Source organism: Hyla sarda, chromosome 1, assembly GCF_029499605.1.
Source record: "Hyla sarda isolate aHylSar1 chromosome 1, aHylSar1.hap1, whole genome shotgun sequence".
Taxonomy (NCBI): Eukaryota; Metazoa; Chordata; class Amphibia; order Anura; family Hylidae; genus Hyla; species Hyla sarda.
Window position 1 is genome coordinate 336953893 of NC_079189.1, and position 15934 is coordinate 336969826.

Genomic DNA, 15934 nt, shown 5'->3' on the forward strand with positions numbered 1-15934 from the left:
TTCGCAGCCCCACTAGTAGACATCTTATAGGATAAATGAAAATCTATTATGTTGTGGTCACTATTACCAAGATGACCTCTATTTCAGGTACTATGCCTGGCCCGTTGACCAGAAGCGACCCATTTTGTTGGGTCCTGCAGTAGTTTGGAAAGGTAACTGTACTTTATTACTGAGAAAAACCTGTTTGGACCTGAAGGTTCTAGCTTCCCAGTCTATATTTGAGTAGTTAAAGTCCCCATGATAATGACTTCACCCTTCTTTGCTTGCCCATCTATTTGTCTTATTAGAAGGCTTTCTGCTGCTTCCATTATACTTGGTGACTTATAACAAATCTCATATCTTATATCAAATAATATGTCTCTTTGCACAGAAGGGGCCTAAGTCAGGATTTTATGTATAAGCAAACCCCTTCCCTTTCCTATTTATATGGTCATTTCTAAACAGACTGTAACCCTGTATAATAACTGCCAAGTCCTAGCTCACATCTAGCCATGTTTCACTTATCCCCACTATGTCATAGTCTTCTTCTTCCAAATCCTTCATCTTATTATTGATGCTTTTGGCATTAGTATACATAAACCTGATGTTTTTATTCATATTTTCCTTCCTCTTATCAGTTGTATCTGATCTAACCCCTCCCGTCTCACCACCCCCAGTTTTCTTACATATCCCCAAACTCTCTAGCTACACTGTTACCCGCCCCTCTGTATAGTATCAAAGTAAAAAAGAAAAGCACTTCATCTGGAGCATACAGCAGCTGATAAGAACTGGAAGGATTAAGATTTTTAAATAGAAGTAATTAACAAATCTGTATAACTTTCTGCCACCAGTTGATTAGAAAAAAGTTGTCTTCAACCAGAGTACCCCTTTTAAGGTGCAGTTTGTCCATATCGTGGAGCCTTTATCCAACAGAAAAGTTAGGCCAGTTCTCCATGAACCCAAACTTGTCCTTCATATACCAGTTTCTGAGCCACTTGTTTAGATCCTTAATCTCCCGCTGCTTCTTTAGTGTGGCACGTGGTACAGGTAAAATTTTAGAAAATATTTCCTTAGAGGTCCTTGCCTTAAGCTTACTGTCTGAAATAATTTCTAAGGGCACTCCACCTACCCCTAACTTTGTCTTTGATGCCAATGTGTCCCATGACTGCTGGGTCTTCACCTGCCCTTCCTAGTATTCTGTCAACTCAATCCATAATGTGCCAGACTCGAGCACCAGGAATGACGATCCCAGTCTTTGTGACAATTACCCTGTCTGTCCCCGATAATTGAGTCTCACTACCAGCACCTGTCTGGCCTGCCCTGCACTCCTCCCTTCCTTACTGGAGTAAATACTTCCCTGGCTGTCAGAGGCAGTGTCTTGCTGCAGCAATGCTAACGCTGAACTATCTGCTATACAGGAAAAGTTGAGGTGTGCCAGATCAGGACTAGCCTCCCTGACCCCCGTCCTCCTACCCTGCTATGAGCAACTGGTTAGCTTTTCCTCTGCACAGGTTTTGATAACTCTTCCCCAATGTCTGTAAAGTTGGAAAATTTTGCTTAGATTCCCTTGCCCTTATTATAAGTTCGTATGGATTGGATAAAATGTGTTTGTGCATGCATACTTTCCTTTTTGAGATGCCGCAGCAGCTGTCTGACGCACAGATAGTATGGTATACAGCCACATTAAGGGGTATTCCCATCTCCAAAAGTTATCCCTTATCTACAAGCTTATTAGTGGGTGTCCACTGGCACCCCCACCGTTCTCTAGAACTGAAGTCTGTTGTCCCCCATGTGAATGGAACTGCAGTGCATGCTCAGCCACCGCTTAATTCACTGTCTATGGGACTTGCAAACATTGTAATACTCAATAGCCCTATGAAGAATGAATGGAGTGCTGTCCATACATGTGCTGTGCACTTCTTTTATTCAGGGGGGGGGGGGATCCCAGACGCTCTCTGATCAGCTTATTTCCTGTACTATGGGTTGGGGATAACTTTTTGAGATAGGAATGCCCCTTTAATTATAAAAGGATCTATACATGATACTCTCTGATCGTCCGACAATTGGGCTGGACTTGAAGAGTGCACTACCCCTCCTGGAAGTTACATCCCATGGATCAGAAAGTGATGGCATATCGTAATGATATGCCACCACTTATAATATTGGTAAAACCATTTTTAGTAAAGTATTCACTAAGGGATATTATGTACATGAAGACAGTGAGATAATGTTGAGGGGGGCTGCCATCAGCAGAGATTTCATCTGTGTGTACATTCAACTTTATTCTTCAATTCTATTTTTCTCAAGTCCAAACAATCAAACACAACAGATGTGGATGCAATGTTCTCTTTGATCCCTGATGATTAACCCCTTCTAACAACTTGTTTAACATGGCTGTTTCTTGTCCTTCTAAAGAGCTGGCTTACATAATGACCACTTACTTGTGCACAGGAAGTGCTTATGAGGGATCTTTTATTTTACCCTAAAATCTTGCATGGAGTTTGCTGCCCCCCTTCACTCGCATGGATACACTAACTTTGCTTTCTCTCTCCTTCTTGCACCAAGGCTGCCAGACAGATCAAAGATAGGTACTGTACCATTATCCTCTTTTTTTCTACTTTTTAATCTTTCATGTTTATGTATTGTATATTGCAATTGTAGCCTTATTTTTGTAATATCTAGTATGATTTTCAGTAAGAGCAGTGCTAAAGGGGTTTGTATTTTATAGCTGTCCCCTATCTTCTAAGTGAATAAAGTGGTAGTGTACATGCTAGACCGCTGCTCTGTTCAGTCACTTTAGGGCTTTTGAAGATAGCCAGGACTTGTACTTTGCTAACTTTGGAACTTCCATAGGGAGTGACTGGAGCAGTGCCGAGCATGGCCACTGCTGCTTTATTCACTTGGGGGGACAATGGGCTCCTTATTCTCATGATCTGTGGGGGTCCCAGTGATCCTGTTGATAGTTAATACAGTTAAATTTTGAGATGACTCCTTTAAAAGGCCATTGAAGTTGATTGAGATCTACATTTTCTCTTATTAGCTCATCAATAAGTAGTTTACTACAGTTGGCAATTTGGTTGGTAGTACACTGCTTACAATGAGTGCCAGTAGGCTTATGTTCCATTTACTGGTCTATAACAGTTAACTGGCTATTCTGACAGTGGGAAATTTTTGGTATGGCTGAACTACAACTACCATTCTCAGAGTAACGCGTTTTTGTCCTTTGCTTATTTACCATAGAGTCACAATGGCTGCCGCTTTCCGTCTTTCACTAAAACCAAAGCTCAGTGACAATATGACACATTTGATGGTGGATTTTTCCCAAGAAAGGCAAATGCTCCAGTCCTTAAAATTCTTGCCAGGTAATGGGAATTAGAATGGAGTACTTTCACTTTTTTATTTTTTAAAGGTTGTGTGACTAATGTAATGTTTAAGTTTTTGTAAATAAAGGTGAATATATAGGGGAGAATTTATCCTACCTTCACACCCGTTTTCATTCATTAAAGCAGATAGCAAATTTAAGTGTCAATTTAAAAAAAGTAGAGGGCTGAATGGAATGGTCTCTTGCACCCACTGGATTTACAAAAATTTACACCTGTGAACAGGTGTAAGCTTTAGCTGAAATTCCAATCTGACATGCACTGTGTGCCCCTCTTAATAAATCTGGGGAATCTAATGACAGAGGGATTTTACTTAAGACCAGATTGAGAACCATCAATATTAGTAATATCACCCTAGGTGAACATATTGTATACTCAGAACTCAATGTTACTTTGTAGTGTTTAAATGAAAGAAAGCTATACTAATAGACCTTTATTCTCCCTATCAGACTCATTCATAGATTGGAGCTTTCAGTGCCCACAACCACCCCACCAGATCACTAGTTGTTCTTCCTTGGACATCTTTTGGTAGATCCTAACCAAGAAGTACTGGAAACAATCCACAACACTTACCTTTTCAGAAATGTTTTCACACAATTGTTTACCCATCACAGTTTGGTCAAAATTGCTTGAATTCTCATGTTTGCCCACTTTTCCTGCTTTTTATACCTCAACTTCACTTGCTGTCTAATATATCCCACCCCATGACAGGTACCATTGTAACAATGTAATCAGAGTTATTCACTGTTCCTGTCAGTGGGTTAGACCACACATAACACACTCCAAGTGGCCAAAAGTGGCCATACATTGTGCCACCATACACTTTCACCAGGGCAGGCAAAGAAGCATTTTGGTTTCCCCACCAGACCCCATCGCAGTCACCTGCCTCTCCCCTACCCACTCTGGCAATACAGCCATAAAGCGTAGCCCTGCCAACAGTCCACAACCCCCATAGTCTAATTCATTCTTGTTCCCCCAATGCCCACCTGAAGTAAAGCATCCAATTCTCCTGCCAGTGAGTGGTTGAGGATTAATTTTTTTTCCGCCCCTACAGGCTCGGTGCCCTAAGGTAGCACCGGCCCTGACTTTCACCACAAATCAGCATGGTTCTAAAATAGTTGTTAAAGGGGTACTCCGGCGCTAAGACATCTTATCCCCTATCCAAAGGATAGGAGATAAGATGCCTGATAGCAGGGGTCCCGCTGCTGGGGACCCCCGTGATCTTCCACGCCGCACCCCGTTAGAATCAACGGCTCCGCCCCATCACGGCTTCGCCCCATGTGACGTCACGCTCCGCCCCCTCAATGCAAGCCTATGGAGGGGGCGTAACAGCTGTTACGCCCCCTCCCATAGGCTTGCATTGAGGAGGCGGAGCGTGACGTGACACGGGGCGGAGCCATGTCATCACTATGCTCCGTCCCCGTGATCGCCAGTAATCAGACCCGAAGCAAACACGCTCTGGGGGCTGATTCTAACGGGGTGCGGCGTGGAAGATCACGGGGGTCCCCAGCGGCGGGACCACCGCGATCAGGCACCTTATCCCCTATCCTTTGGATAGGGGATAAGATGTCTTAGCGCCGGAGTACCCCTTTAATGGTTCTAAACTTCATTGCTAATGAGTTAATGCAGTGTGTCCTATGTATGTCAGCAAGTGACTATGTTCAGGCCACTTTCTGCATCCAGGTATATGTCCGCAAGTGACTATGTTCTGGCCACTTTCTGAGTCCAGCTTTATAGGAGTATACATTCGGGAAGTGGCATGAACATGTTGAGGCCATTAAGGTGAATAGGCTAGCTGCAGTGCACTGTGGTATACTCAGAATTCCTTTTTTATATTTTTTTTAAATAAAATACATGTTTTTCTTGTTTGTCTGTCTAAATTACAACATATCACCATGTAATGTGTCATACCGGTTTTCAGGTGTAGATAAAAAATAAATCTAGTATGTCTTACCTGTTATTTAGTGCATCACTTTATTAGAATAAGCGTTTCCCTACTATACATTAAAGCAGCATGCCTCCTGTTAAATAATTCATTATGTTGTTGTTCTACTCCGATCTGATGATCTCATTGCTCTTGTTCTTCCTTTGAACTATGCTAATTCTGTTACATGTATACTGGCTCCATCCCTCTCTGACCTTTCACGTCCATCACAGATTAAATCATCAGAAACCTAATAAAAGCATAGTCTTTCCAAGATGAAATACAGTGTTGTTATTGGGACAAGGTTATATATTTTGCATTAGTCATTCAGCAGATCTTTGTAGCTGTAATTTAATATTTTTACACTGCATTTTTGTGATTGTACTAGAAATAGCATTCTGCTGTGGAGTGGCTTTTAAGGGTTGTCCAGTGAATGACAACTTATCCCCTATCCACAGGATAGAAGATAAGTGTCTGATAGGGATGTCCCGATGCCATTTTTTTTTTTTTTTTTTTTTTTTTTAAAGACCAAGTATGAGTACCGATAATTTTTTTAAGTACTCGCCGATATCAAATACCGATACTTTTTTCAATGTCACGTGACAGTTTTTTTTTTCTTTAATGGGAAAAAAGGGGTGTTTTTATTTAGTTTTCATTAGAGAAAGGGCTTTTTTTATATATATAAAAAATATATATATTTATGTATTTTATTTAAACCTTTTGAAAAGTGGGTTGTTTCAAATTTTTATTAGGGAAAGGGTTAATTCACATGTTTGTTATTTATTACACATTTTTTTCACTATGTTTTAGTCCCCATAGCATAGCGTTGATAAGTGTTATCGGCACTCCTTTACTACTGCCTGCCATGGATGGCTGCAGTAAAGGAGCAATGATCAGACGGCACAGGGCACAGAGCATGGAAAGGAACCTCCGGCCTTCCTCTCAGCTGATCAGGACACCGCGATTTCACCGTGGTGATCCCGATCAGCATCCCTGAGCTAACCGGCAATTAGTCTCTGGACTTTTAGATGCCATGATCAACTTTGATCGCCTCGTCTAAAAGATTAATGTGGGTCCCGGCTATGACATGTGCTCGGCTGCTGAGCGTGCTGCATAGCTTAGGAGTGGACACGACATACATTTATGCCCTGCGTCCTTTAGGAGTTGATCCGTGCGGAGAGTAAAGACAGCTTACCGCACCTCCGTGATACCTGCCGGTGGGAGTTCGCTGGCTGGTATCTGTATTGGGATATCCCTAGTGTCTGATCACAGGGGGTTTAACAGATGAGATCCCTTGTGATCTCCAGAATGGGACTCCAGCTCTATGAGAGAAACTCATGCGCATAATTAATTCATTTCTATGGGAGAGTATAGCCCTTGGGCATATTCGGCGCTCCCATAGAAATGAATGGAGTGTATGCAGTCTGCAGCATGTATTTCTCTCATAGAGCTGGAGTCCCGTTCCAGAGATTGCTGGGGATCATTTTTATTTCACTGTACTTGGGGACAAGTAGCTTTTTATGAAATTAATGAGTTTTCTTCTTTTTTTTTTTCTTCTCCAGTGCCTAAAGCACCAGAGATAGATCAAGCAGAGTGTATAGTAGCTGATAATTGTGTGACAGTAGTATGGAGAATGCCTGAAGAAGACAACAAAATCGACCATTATGTTCTGGAATATAGGAAAACAAATTATGATGGATTGCCAAGAGTTAAAGATGAGAGGTGTTGGGAGATGGTTGATAATATAAAGGGAACAGAGCACACACTTTCTGGTAAGTTTAAAAAATACCTCACCTTGGGAAATTTCTTGGTAAAGGTCAGCTGCCATTTAAAGAGTACCTTTTGTTTGTACAAGCTCCTGACTCATGTCAGAAGTTTTGATAGGTAAAGGACCAGGTGCGGAAAACCTCACCAATTGCTAAAATAAAAGGAGCAGTGACTCTTAGCTGAGTGGTGTGCTCTTTGTTTCTGCCTGGCTCTCCTCAGAAAGTCAAGCTGTCAGGATTCGGCAGGCTGGTGGTGGATCCTCTGTTTCAGTGAGGGATAGACGTGGACCGTACCGGTGGGCCGGTTCTAAGTTGCTACTGGTATTCGCCAGAGCCCGCCGCAAAGTGGGATGGTCTTGCTGTGGCGGTAGCAACTTTTCCTCTGGACAGGTTTTGATAAATCTCCCCCATATTTTGTTGCATCAGATCAGCTTTTAGGAAGTAAAGTATTATCTGGTATTATTTGGTCCGTTTGGTTATTCTGTATAGAACTTGTTATAATAGAAGTATACTTAGACATTACTTATAGTTAAAAGTGTACTTGGGGAAAGTCAACTTGTCCAGGGCATAAGTGTCCGATCGCAGGGGTCAGACGGCTGCGACCCCCTTGTGATTTCTTGTATGGGGCCCAGCATCTCACCTGCTGGTGGACCACACTGATTTGAGCTCCATTTTTAGTCAAAAATACAACCATGCTTTCCCTGAAATGGCACAGCTGTTGGGAGTGAATCATATATCTCTGACACCTTCACTTTAGGCTTGTCATTTCCTAGCATCAATAGAACTGCTACTTCTATTTCAGATTGCACCTTATGTGATTCATTCTTTTTGTTCTTACTAACAGGCTTGAAGTTTGACTCCAAATTTATGAACTTCAGAGTACGAGCATGTAACAAAGCTGTAGCAGGGGAATACTCAGATCCAGTCACACTGGAAACCAAAGGTAATAAATTGTGCAGCCTAAATTGTTTGCTCAATGGCTCACTATCCACTAAACCAGCTTACATCATTCTCACTGACCTTACTGTGTGTAAATAAGCTTTCTGAGCCTGAGATCCTTGGAGGGGTGCTTGATCGTCCCAGGGTGACCTTTTAAACTGTACCTGTTGATTTTTATAAACCAGCATGTGTTTTAGGGTAACTCTTCAGAGACAAGGTGATTTTAGTGCTCTCACTGTAGAGAGCACTGTGGTCATGATGTCAACACAGAGCTCTGTGTTCCAAAAAAACAGTAATCTCCTCTGTAGTATTCAGCAGCTAATAAGTACTGGAAGGATTAAGATTTTTTTATAGAAGTAATTTACAAATCTGTTTAACTTTCTGGCACCAGTTGATTGAAAAAAAAGTTTTCCACCAGAGTACCCTTTTAAGCACTCCCTTTCCTGCTCATAGCACATGTAAACCTTGCTCCCACTTCTTGTAATTTTATCTTGATCTAGCTGTTACTAGAGACAGACTTCCCCTGACAACAGCCAGTAGACAACAGTTTTCACATAAGAAAGACCACTAGTGGCCATGGCTTTAGAGTGAGTGAGTGATTTTTGGTAAAAGTATATTTAAAAATATGTTAATAATCACATTGAGGGAAGTTGTTTTTATTAATTAATGTTATATATATATATGTATATATATATATATATAGCATAAATATTATGTGTGTATATTGTATTTGTTTTGCAGTCAAAGCTATTAGCATAACAGTTCTTGGAACACCTGCCCAGTGACACAATGTTTGAGAGATGTTCCCAGTTCACAAATGTCATTAATGTGATCCTCTTACGCTTATCTATGACATCTCAGAAAGTCTTTTTAACTGGACTTATCCAGAAGATACCCGCATGTTGTAGTTTGTGATGAAGCTTCATAATCATTTTGTTCTTTTTCATGACTCCAGGATAATTTAGGAAGTTAAAAAGCATCTTTATAATAGAATGTATTTCTTAATGAAACCCTAGTAGTGGTAACATTAATAAAATGAGTCAAGCCAGCCCTTCTGTATTTTTTCTGGTAGAAACTAATTCACCCTGAGGATTTTTTTTTCTAAACTACAGTAATAAGGCTTAGATAAAGAGGGAACTGAAATAGCTGTAGACATGTCAACTTGTTCTCAGGTTTTCATGCCAGAAAGTCACTTCATATTAGCAGGAGCTAGGCCTTCACTAGAATTTACTGCTGGGGAACGCTAGAAAGTCTTAGAGAAAAGACATGAGTTGTTTTTCTGTTTTTCCATTTCAGACATTGGGGGAAATTTATCATTGGTTTTACCCTATTTTTGTGGTGTTGATTTGTCGCAGTTGCAACTTTTTCTTTCTATGCTTTTACTAAAATTGTATATTTATGCCATAGTCTAGTTTAGTTTTTGAAGTGGTCATGAATTTGTCACGTGTGACTTCTTGCATAATTTGTCGCAAAGCTCTCAATTTGTTACAAATCTACACCAGCCCCAACCTGGCTTACAATATTGGCTGTGGGCAGCATTTGTAAAAAGTTGCACATCTTGACGCAACGAGGCAACAATTTACAGATAAAGGCGCAGAGGAGGACCCATACAAATAAAAGGTGTAGAAAAATAGTTTACCTACACCACCCTTGATAATTTCCCCACATTTATTTAATGCACAGGATTTGAAGCTTCAGAGTTCAATGTTCTGCGCATCAAATATGGGCAGGATACTGTACGTGTGAATACACCCTGAGGGTAGGGTCACACAAAGCATATACTGTTGGCAGCAGGAAATACGCTGCACGTTTTGCTATGAGCAGACACACAGGACTTTCACAGCCCTGTGTGTGCAGTAAGGTTTGGAGGCAGGCTTATGCAACACATTTATGTCTGTGCGCTTGGCCCGCCATCGAACCTTACTGCACACACACAGCTGCAGTGGGGAATCCCTGTGTGTCTGCTCATAGCAAAATGCGCAGCAAATTTCCTGACTTATTTCTCACAGCATAAAATACGCTGCACATGCGCTGTGTATTAGCCTACCCTCTCTATGCAAATTTTTTTTGGGTACCCAATCATGTGATGAAGAAAAATAATTTGCCAGTCAAAAATAAGTTGCCAGTATTGTTTACATGAATACCACAGTCAACACTGGTCCTGCAGTCAAAAAATGCAATGCAGAGGCTAATGGTGTTATTTTCTTGTTTCTGTAATGCCCAAATTACCCCTATGTGAAGCAAAAGCTATCCATACATTGTGCACGTTTCTTGTACTTCAGCACTGACCTTTGGCCTGGACAACACATCATCTCATCTTAACTTGAAGGTGGAAGACTCATATGTAGAATGGGATCCAATGGCTGGGAAGAGTCAAGAAAGTAAAGTGAAAGGAAAAGAAAACAAAGGCAGGTAAGCAGAAATGGGTTTGGATGGGTCATCACATACATTCTCTGTGTTTAGGGGAATATGTCAGTTTGCCCATCTGTGCTTGCAATGCTATATCTAGTCAAAGCCTGTGTAAGCTAAACGTGTATGGCATTTTATGAATGCTAGTAAAAAATCAAGAGTACAATGTTGCACCTATATATTTAATTTATTTAAGGGTGTTTTGGTGGAGAGGCCAAAGCTGAGCCCAGACATACTTATTAGTGTAAATGTTGCTGTGAGGTTATGAGCACACTTAGTATGGTTTATTTTATAGTCACATGTCTGTGGATGTTTTAAGTTTAGTGTAATGAATTTTGCCTTGATATTAAGTATAATTTCATGTTTCAGTTGCATTCATCTATATAGTTTTCTTTTTAAAATAATCTGTACTCATAATTCAGTGACATATAGTTACCCGCAAATCATTAGACTAACTATCCACCTTTTAATACTATGTCATTTTCAGATTCAACATTCTGTGCAGATTAATTTGCACATATATTCTTGTAGTGGTCATAACTCCATTTTTGGCTTCCTACAACCACCTCTAGAGTTTGCTGCAACCTCCTAGTTGCACTAGATGGGCTCTATTAAACATCTATGGAGCCTGTCAAGTTAAACTGGTCACAGCGAGCAGAGGAGTGATATGCATAACTGTGCGAATCTTCCCACTAGTTCTAATTATCAGTGGGGTCTCAGCATCGAGACCTCGACCAATCAAAACTTTTGTCTTTCTATGTCAAACTTTTTTTTTTTTTTTTACTACTGGGACACTTTATTTTATGTATTAAAGAGCAAGTATTGTAAACATATTTCCACAAAGTAAACATAAAAAATTGTGTAATTAGTCATTTCAACAAACTTTAAATTGATAAATAGTGCAAGTGAGTATACACTTTCTAATATATCTTATTAGACAAAAATAGACAAAAATGCTCCTTTTTCCTGTTACCAAACTTTGTCTTGTGTCTGCAAGACAAGCAATACAAATCTATGGAGGGGGGAGGAGGAAACTCCGCTCACCAGCTCTGGGAGAACTGCAAATGATAGATGAAGCCTGCAGAGCAGAAATCTGCTGAAAAATGCCACATACAAGTTATATAATGGCCAGAAATAGTGCTGCTTCATTTTTATACAGACAGGACAGCTTTATCCTGAAAGGTCACCTATGACCAGTGACAAGTATGCTTAAAAAAATTAAATCAAAACAAAAAACATTTTCTTCATTTACCAGGTTCTCTTTCTCCAACCAACCTCTGATTACTGATCACTCAACAGATCAATTTCTTTCCCCTGGAATACCCTTTTAATCTAAAAATTCATCTGAAATAAAAATGCACACTTTAACTCTCTGTCTATGCAGGGAAAGCTCCAACACTGTTATAAAGATAGTTTTAATAAAATAATCAACACAATCAGGGCTCGATATTCATAGTAAAAGTACTACTTTACAGCACCCTCAAAAAGTCATGAAGGTACTTGTTGGCTGTCAAGGTTTCAAGATACATTTTCACTTCCTCATGTCTTCAAATAATTTTTTTTTTATTATTACAATTCACTTAGAGTTCTTGCAACATTTAATTTAAAAAAAGCCAAAAAAACAAAAAACATGGCTATATAATTTTGCTGTGATGCAGACTGACATACTTCCATTCATGTCATCAATCTTATGTACTCTGCAAACCAAATCACTCACCATTGTGCTTGTTTCTGTTGTCTGACAGTGGCCATGTTACCTTGAAGAACAATCCCAGGTGAAGATAATGTAGATATGAATAGCACTAGGAACTTTCTTCTGGCTTGCCTGGAATTTCTAGCATAAAACTGTTTTAACAATAGTTTCCTTTTTAATACTCCATGCAAACAATCTAGCCAGCTTTTCCTTAGATCACAGAAAGCATTTTCCTTTGTTTTATCAACCAAATAATGATTTTGTATAGGCTGCAGCACATGTTAAGCCTTTGAATGTGTAAACGGTAAATGTTTCTATTTACTAACAATAAACTAAGGTCGTTTAACTCCTTTAAAGGGGTACTCCACTGGGAAACATTTTTTTTAAATATACTGGTGCCAGAAAGTTAAACAGATTTGTAAATTACTTCTATTAAATAATCTTAATCCTTCCAGTACTTATCAGCTGCTGTGTGATCAACAGTAAACTCTCTTTTTTTTTTTTCTTTTTGAATTTCCTTTCTGTCTGACCACAGTGCTCTCTGCTGACACCTCTGTCCATGTCAGAAACTGTCCTGAGCAGAATAGGTTTTCTATGGAGATTTGCTCCTACTCTGGACAGTTCCTGACATGGATAGAGGTGTCAGCAAAGAGCACTGTGGTTAGGCAGAAAGGAAATTCAAAAATAAAAGAACTTCCTGTGGATCATACAGCAGCTGATAAGTAGTGGAAGGATTAAGATTTTTTAATAGAAGTAATTTACAAATCTGTTTAACTTTCTGGCACCAGTTGATTTAAAAAAATAAAATAAAAAAATGTTTTCCAGTGGAGTACCCCTTTAAGGTTTTTAAGATAGCTCAAAATGTTGTAAAATAATGAGTCATATTCACCTTACTGACCCCCCACTGCTGCTGTTTTATTGCTTTCTGCATCCTCTACATCACAAACGTAAGCTCTTTCATGTCCTCTGACAGTCTCTATTTCTTGGTCCTTCTCAACATGGACCTGGGACTACTACATCCAAGCAAATGCAGAAGGCATAAGGCAGCAGCAGAAGACACAAACTGAATATAGAAGGGGCAATATAGGCTTGAATTGAGAGAGCTGCACCTATGCAGGTATTCTCCATCCTGGTTGCGACTAGATGTGATCTCTCCTGGACACCTGTTTTTGTTACATCTTTTTATGTTTTTCTTATGACTATCCAGTACTATAAGCCGAACAGTGTTATTACCCCTGTGTGAGCAAGTCCTAAGTGTTATAGGGGAGAGTGATGTTATGTCTTCATTTTTGTATTGTATATATTTCTAAAACATTTGTATCTTTGGGGACATGTGAAACAAGTCACAAATGTCAAAAGTTAGATTCCAATTATGTCATTTGACAAATCCAGAAGGCTGCAGATATTTACGGTCTTAAAGCCTGGTCTTATTTACAAGCTTACTTGCAGCTTTTTATTAAGTACATAAGCCTTGCACCTTACTTTGCAAATTAAAGAAATAAATGCTTTCTTTTATCTTTGATAGGCTGCTGGATTTTTGTTGCTGGAAAGTTAACATTTTTTTTTCCTTTTATCCATTTATCATTCATGGGCAAATACTTTAGTTAAAGGCAAATACTAAGTTAAAATGAAAAAGATTTCTCTATCTCAGGTCATAATTGTTAACAATGTACAGTAAACAGATTGCCCATAAATGGTAATTTCCTATACTAGGTAAATCCCCTGGAGTCTTTGCCTTCACTTTCTAGTGTTTCCAGTGAATCAAGACTCCCTTGAAGAGGGTGCTTCATAAAAAAGTATTCCAAACCGTTTGTGTTAAGTTTAGTTTCTTAGCCTGGCTTGTATCTTTATTTCTTTTTCATGCTTTCGTATGCAACCTTTTCATTTGGTAAGTAAATCCTACCTAAACTTTTGTGTTCTAGTCTGCTTTTTAAGCTTTTGTTTGCATTTGGGAAGTAACAACCTAAGTTGGCTTGTTGAATGGCTTTTTATTATTTTGCAATTTGCCTGTTGCTGAACTTTAAATGTTGCTTTTGCCCTTTGAAGAATGTTGCTGACTATAAGTAACATATACAACATTAAAATTGTATAATACCATATCAGTAGTAAATGAGGTAAAAATGGAAATATGTTCAGTACAGACTAAATTTATTCCTCTTAAAGAATAATGTAGCTCTGTGTTCTTATGAAATCTGTTGGCTACCTATTTGCAGCTTAGTAAGTTGAAAGGACATTACCTGACTATTAACGTGGTTTCATTAATAATCTAAATCGTGTGATTACAAGTTGTTCTATGTTCAAAAAGTGACTAATAGCAACACATCAGATCAAAACTGCCACTTAAAGGGGTTGTCTCACAAAGCAAAGTAGGTCTAAATCAGGGGCCTCAAACTCAAATGATCTGGGGGCCACTGGAGATAGAGGCCGGGCGAGGCTGGGCCACATGCGCCCCTCACATATAATGCCCCATCATGCGCCCCTCACATATAATGCCCCATCATGCGCCCCTCACATATAATGCCCCATCACGCGCCCCTCACATATAATGCCCCATCATGCGCCCCTCACATATAATGCCCCATCACGCGCCCCTCACATATAATGCCCCATCATGCGCCCCTCACATATAATGCCCCATCACGCGCCCCTCACATATAATGCCCCATCATGCGCCCCTCACATATAATGCCCCATCACGCGCCCCTCACATATAATGCCCCATCATGCGCCCCTCACACATATAATGCCCCCATCATGCGCCCCTCACATATAATGCCACCATCATGCGCCCTTCACATATAATATATATAGATATGACCGCCATCTGGTAGGGCTCCCAAGTAGGTACACAGGCCCCAGGTCACTGATGGGGGTAATATCTATCTGGGGGTCTGTCTACCTACTGGGGAGCCCTACCTGATGATCACCAATTGCGCACATCCCTCCAGGAATGCTCGTTATAGGCTGCAGCAGGGAGATATAGGTACAGTAGTAGTGTGTGCCGACGTGTGTGAAGTCTTCCGGCATTTAGCGCTGCTTGCCGAAGCAGGGCTAAAAGCCTGAAGAAATCACTTACCCGGCACCCGGGCTGCAAGATTTCGTTCCACGGGCCGGGAGTTTGAGACCCCTGGTCTAAAATGATGCATCATGTGAAATGAAACATATTTCAAACATACAGTCATGGCCGTAAATATTGGCACCCCTGAAAATTTTCTAGGAAATGAAGTATTTCTCACAGAAAAGGATTGCAGTAACACATGTTTTGCTATACACATGTTTATTCCCTCTGTTTGTATTGGAACTAAACCAGAAAAGGGAGGAAAAAAAGCAAATTGGACATAATGTCGCACCAAACTCCAAAAATGGGCTGGACAAAGTTATTGGCACCCTTTCAAAATTGTGGAAAAATAAGATTGTTTCAAGCATATGATGCACCTTTAAACTCACCTGGGGCAAGTAACAGGTGTGGGCAATATAAAAATTGCACCTGAAAGCAGATAAAAAGGAGAGAAGTTCACTTAGTCTTTGCATTGTGTTTCTGTGTGTGTCACACTAAGCGTGGACAACAGAAAGGGGAGAAGAAAACTGTCTGAGGACTTGAGAACCAAAATTGTGGAAAAATATCAACAATCTCCAGGTTAAAAGTCCATCTCCAGAGATCTAGATTTGCCTTTGTCCACAGTGCGCAACATTATCAAAAAGTTTGCAACCCATGGCACTGTAGCTAATCTCCCTGGGTATGGACGGAAGAGAAAAATTGATGAAAGGTGTCAACGCAAGATAGTCCGGATGGTAGATAAGCATCCCAAAACAAGTTCCAAAGATATTCAAGCTGTCCTGCAGG

At 40.1% G+C, this 15934-nt stretch overlaps 1 protein-coding gene across 4 annotated transcripts in view; it reads left to right on the plus strand.

Annotated features, from left to right (window-relative positions):
- Window positions 1-15934, plus strand: part of FSD1L (fibronectin type III and SPRY domain containing 1 like) — a 71162-nt gene that overhangs the window by 45258 nt on the left and 9970 nt on the right. For 2 of the 4 annotated variants that reach the window (XM_056520262.1, XM_056520255.1), the window contains exons 5-10: window positions 2545-2567; window positions 3220-3341; window positions 6846-7055; window positions 7894-7992; window positions 10271-10400; window positions 12143-12172. In XM_056520262.1, coding sequence (XP_056376237.1) covers window positions 2545-2567; window positions 3220-3341; window positions 6846-7055; window positions 7894-7992; window positions 10271-10400; window positions 12143-12172 — 614 coding nt within the window. The remainder of the gene's footprint in view (window positions 1-2544; window positions 2568-3219; window positions 3342-6845; window positions 7056-7893; window positions 7993-10270; window positions 10401-12142; window positions 12173-15934) is intronic. The other 2 variants (XM_056520267.1, XM_056520275.1) reach the window with 1 other exon arrangement.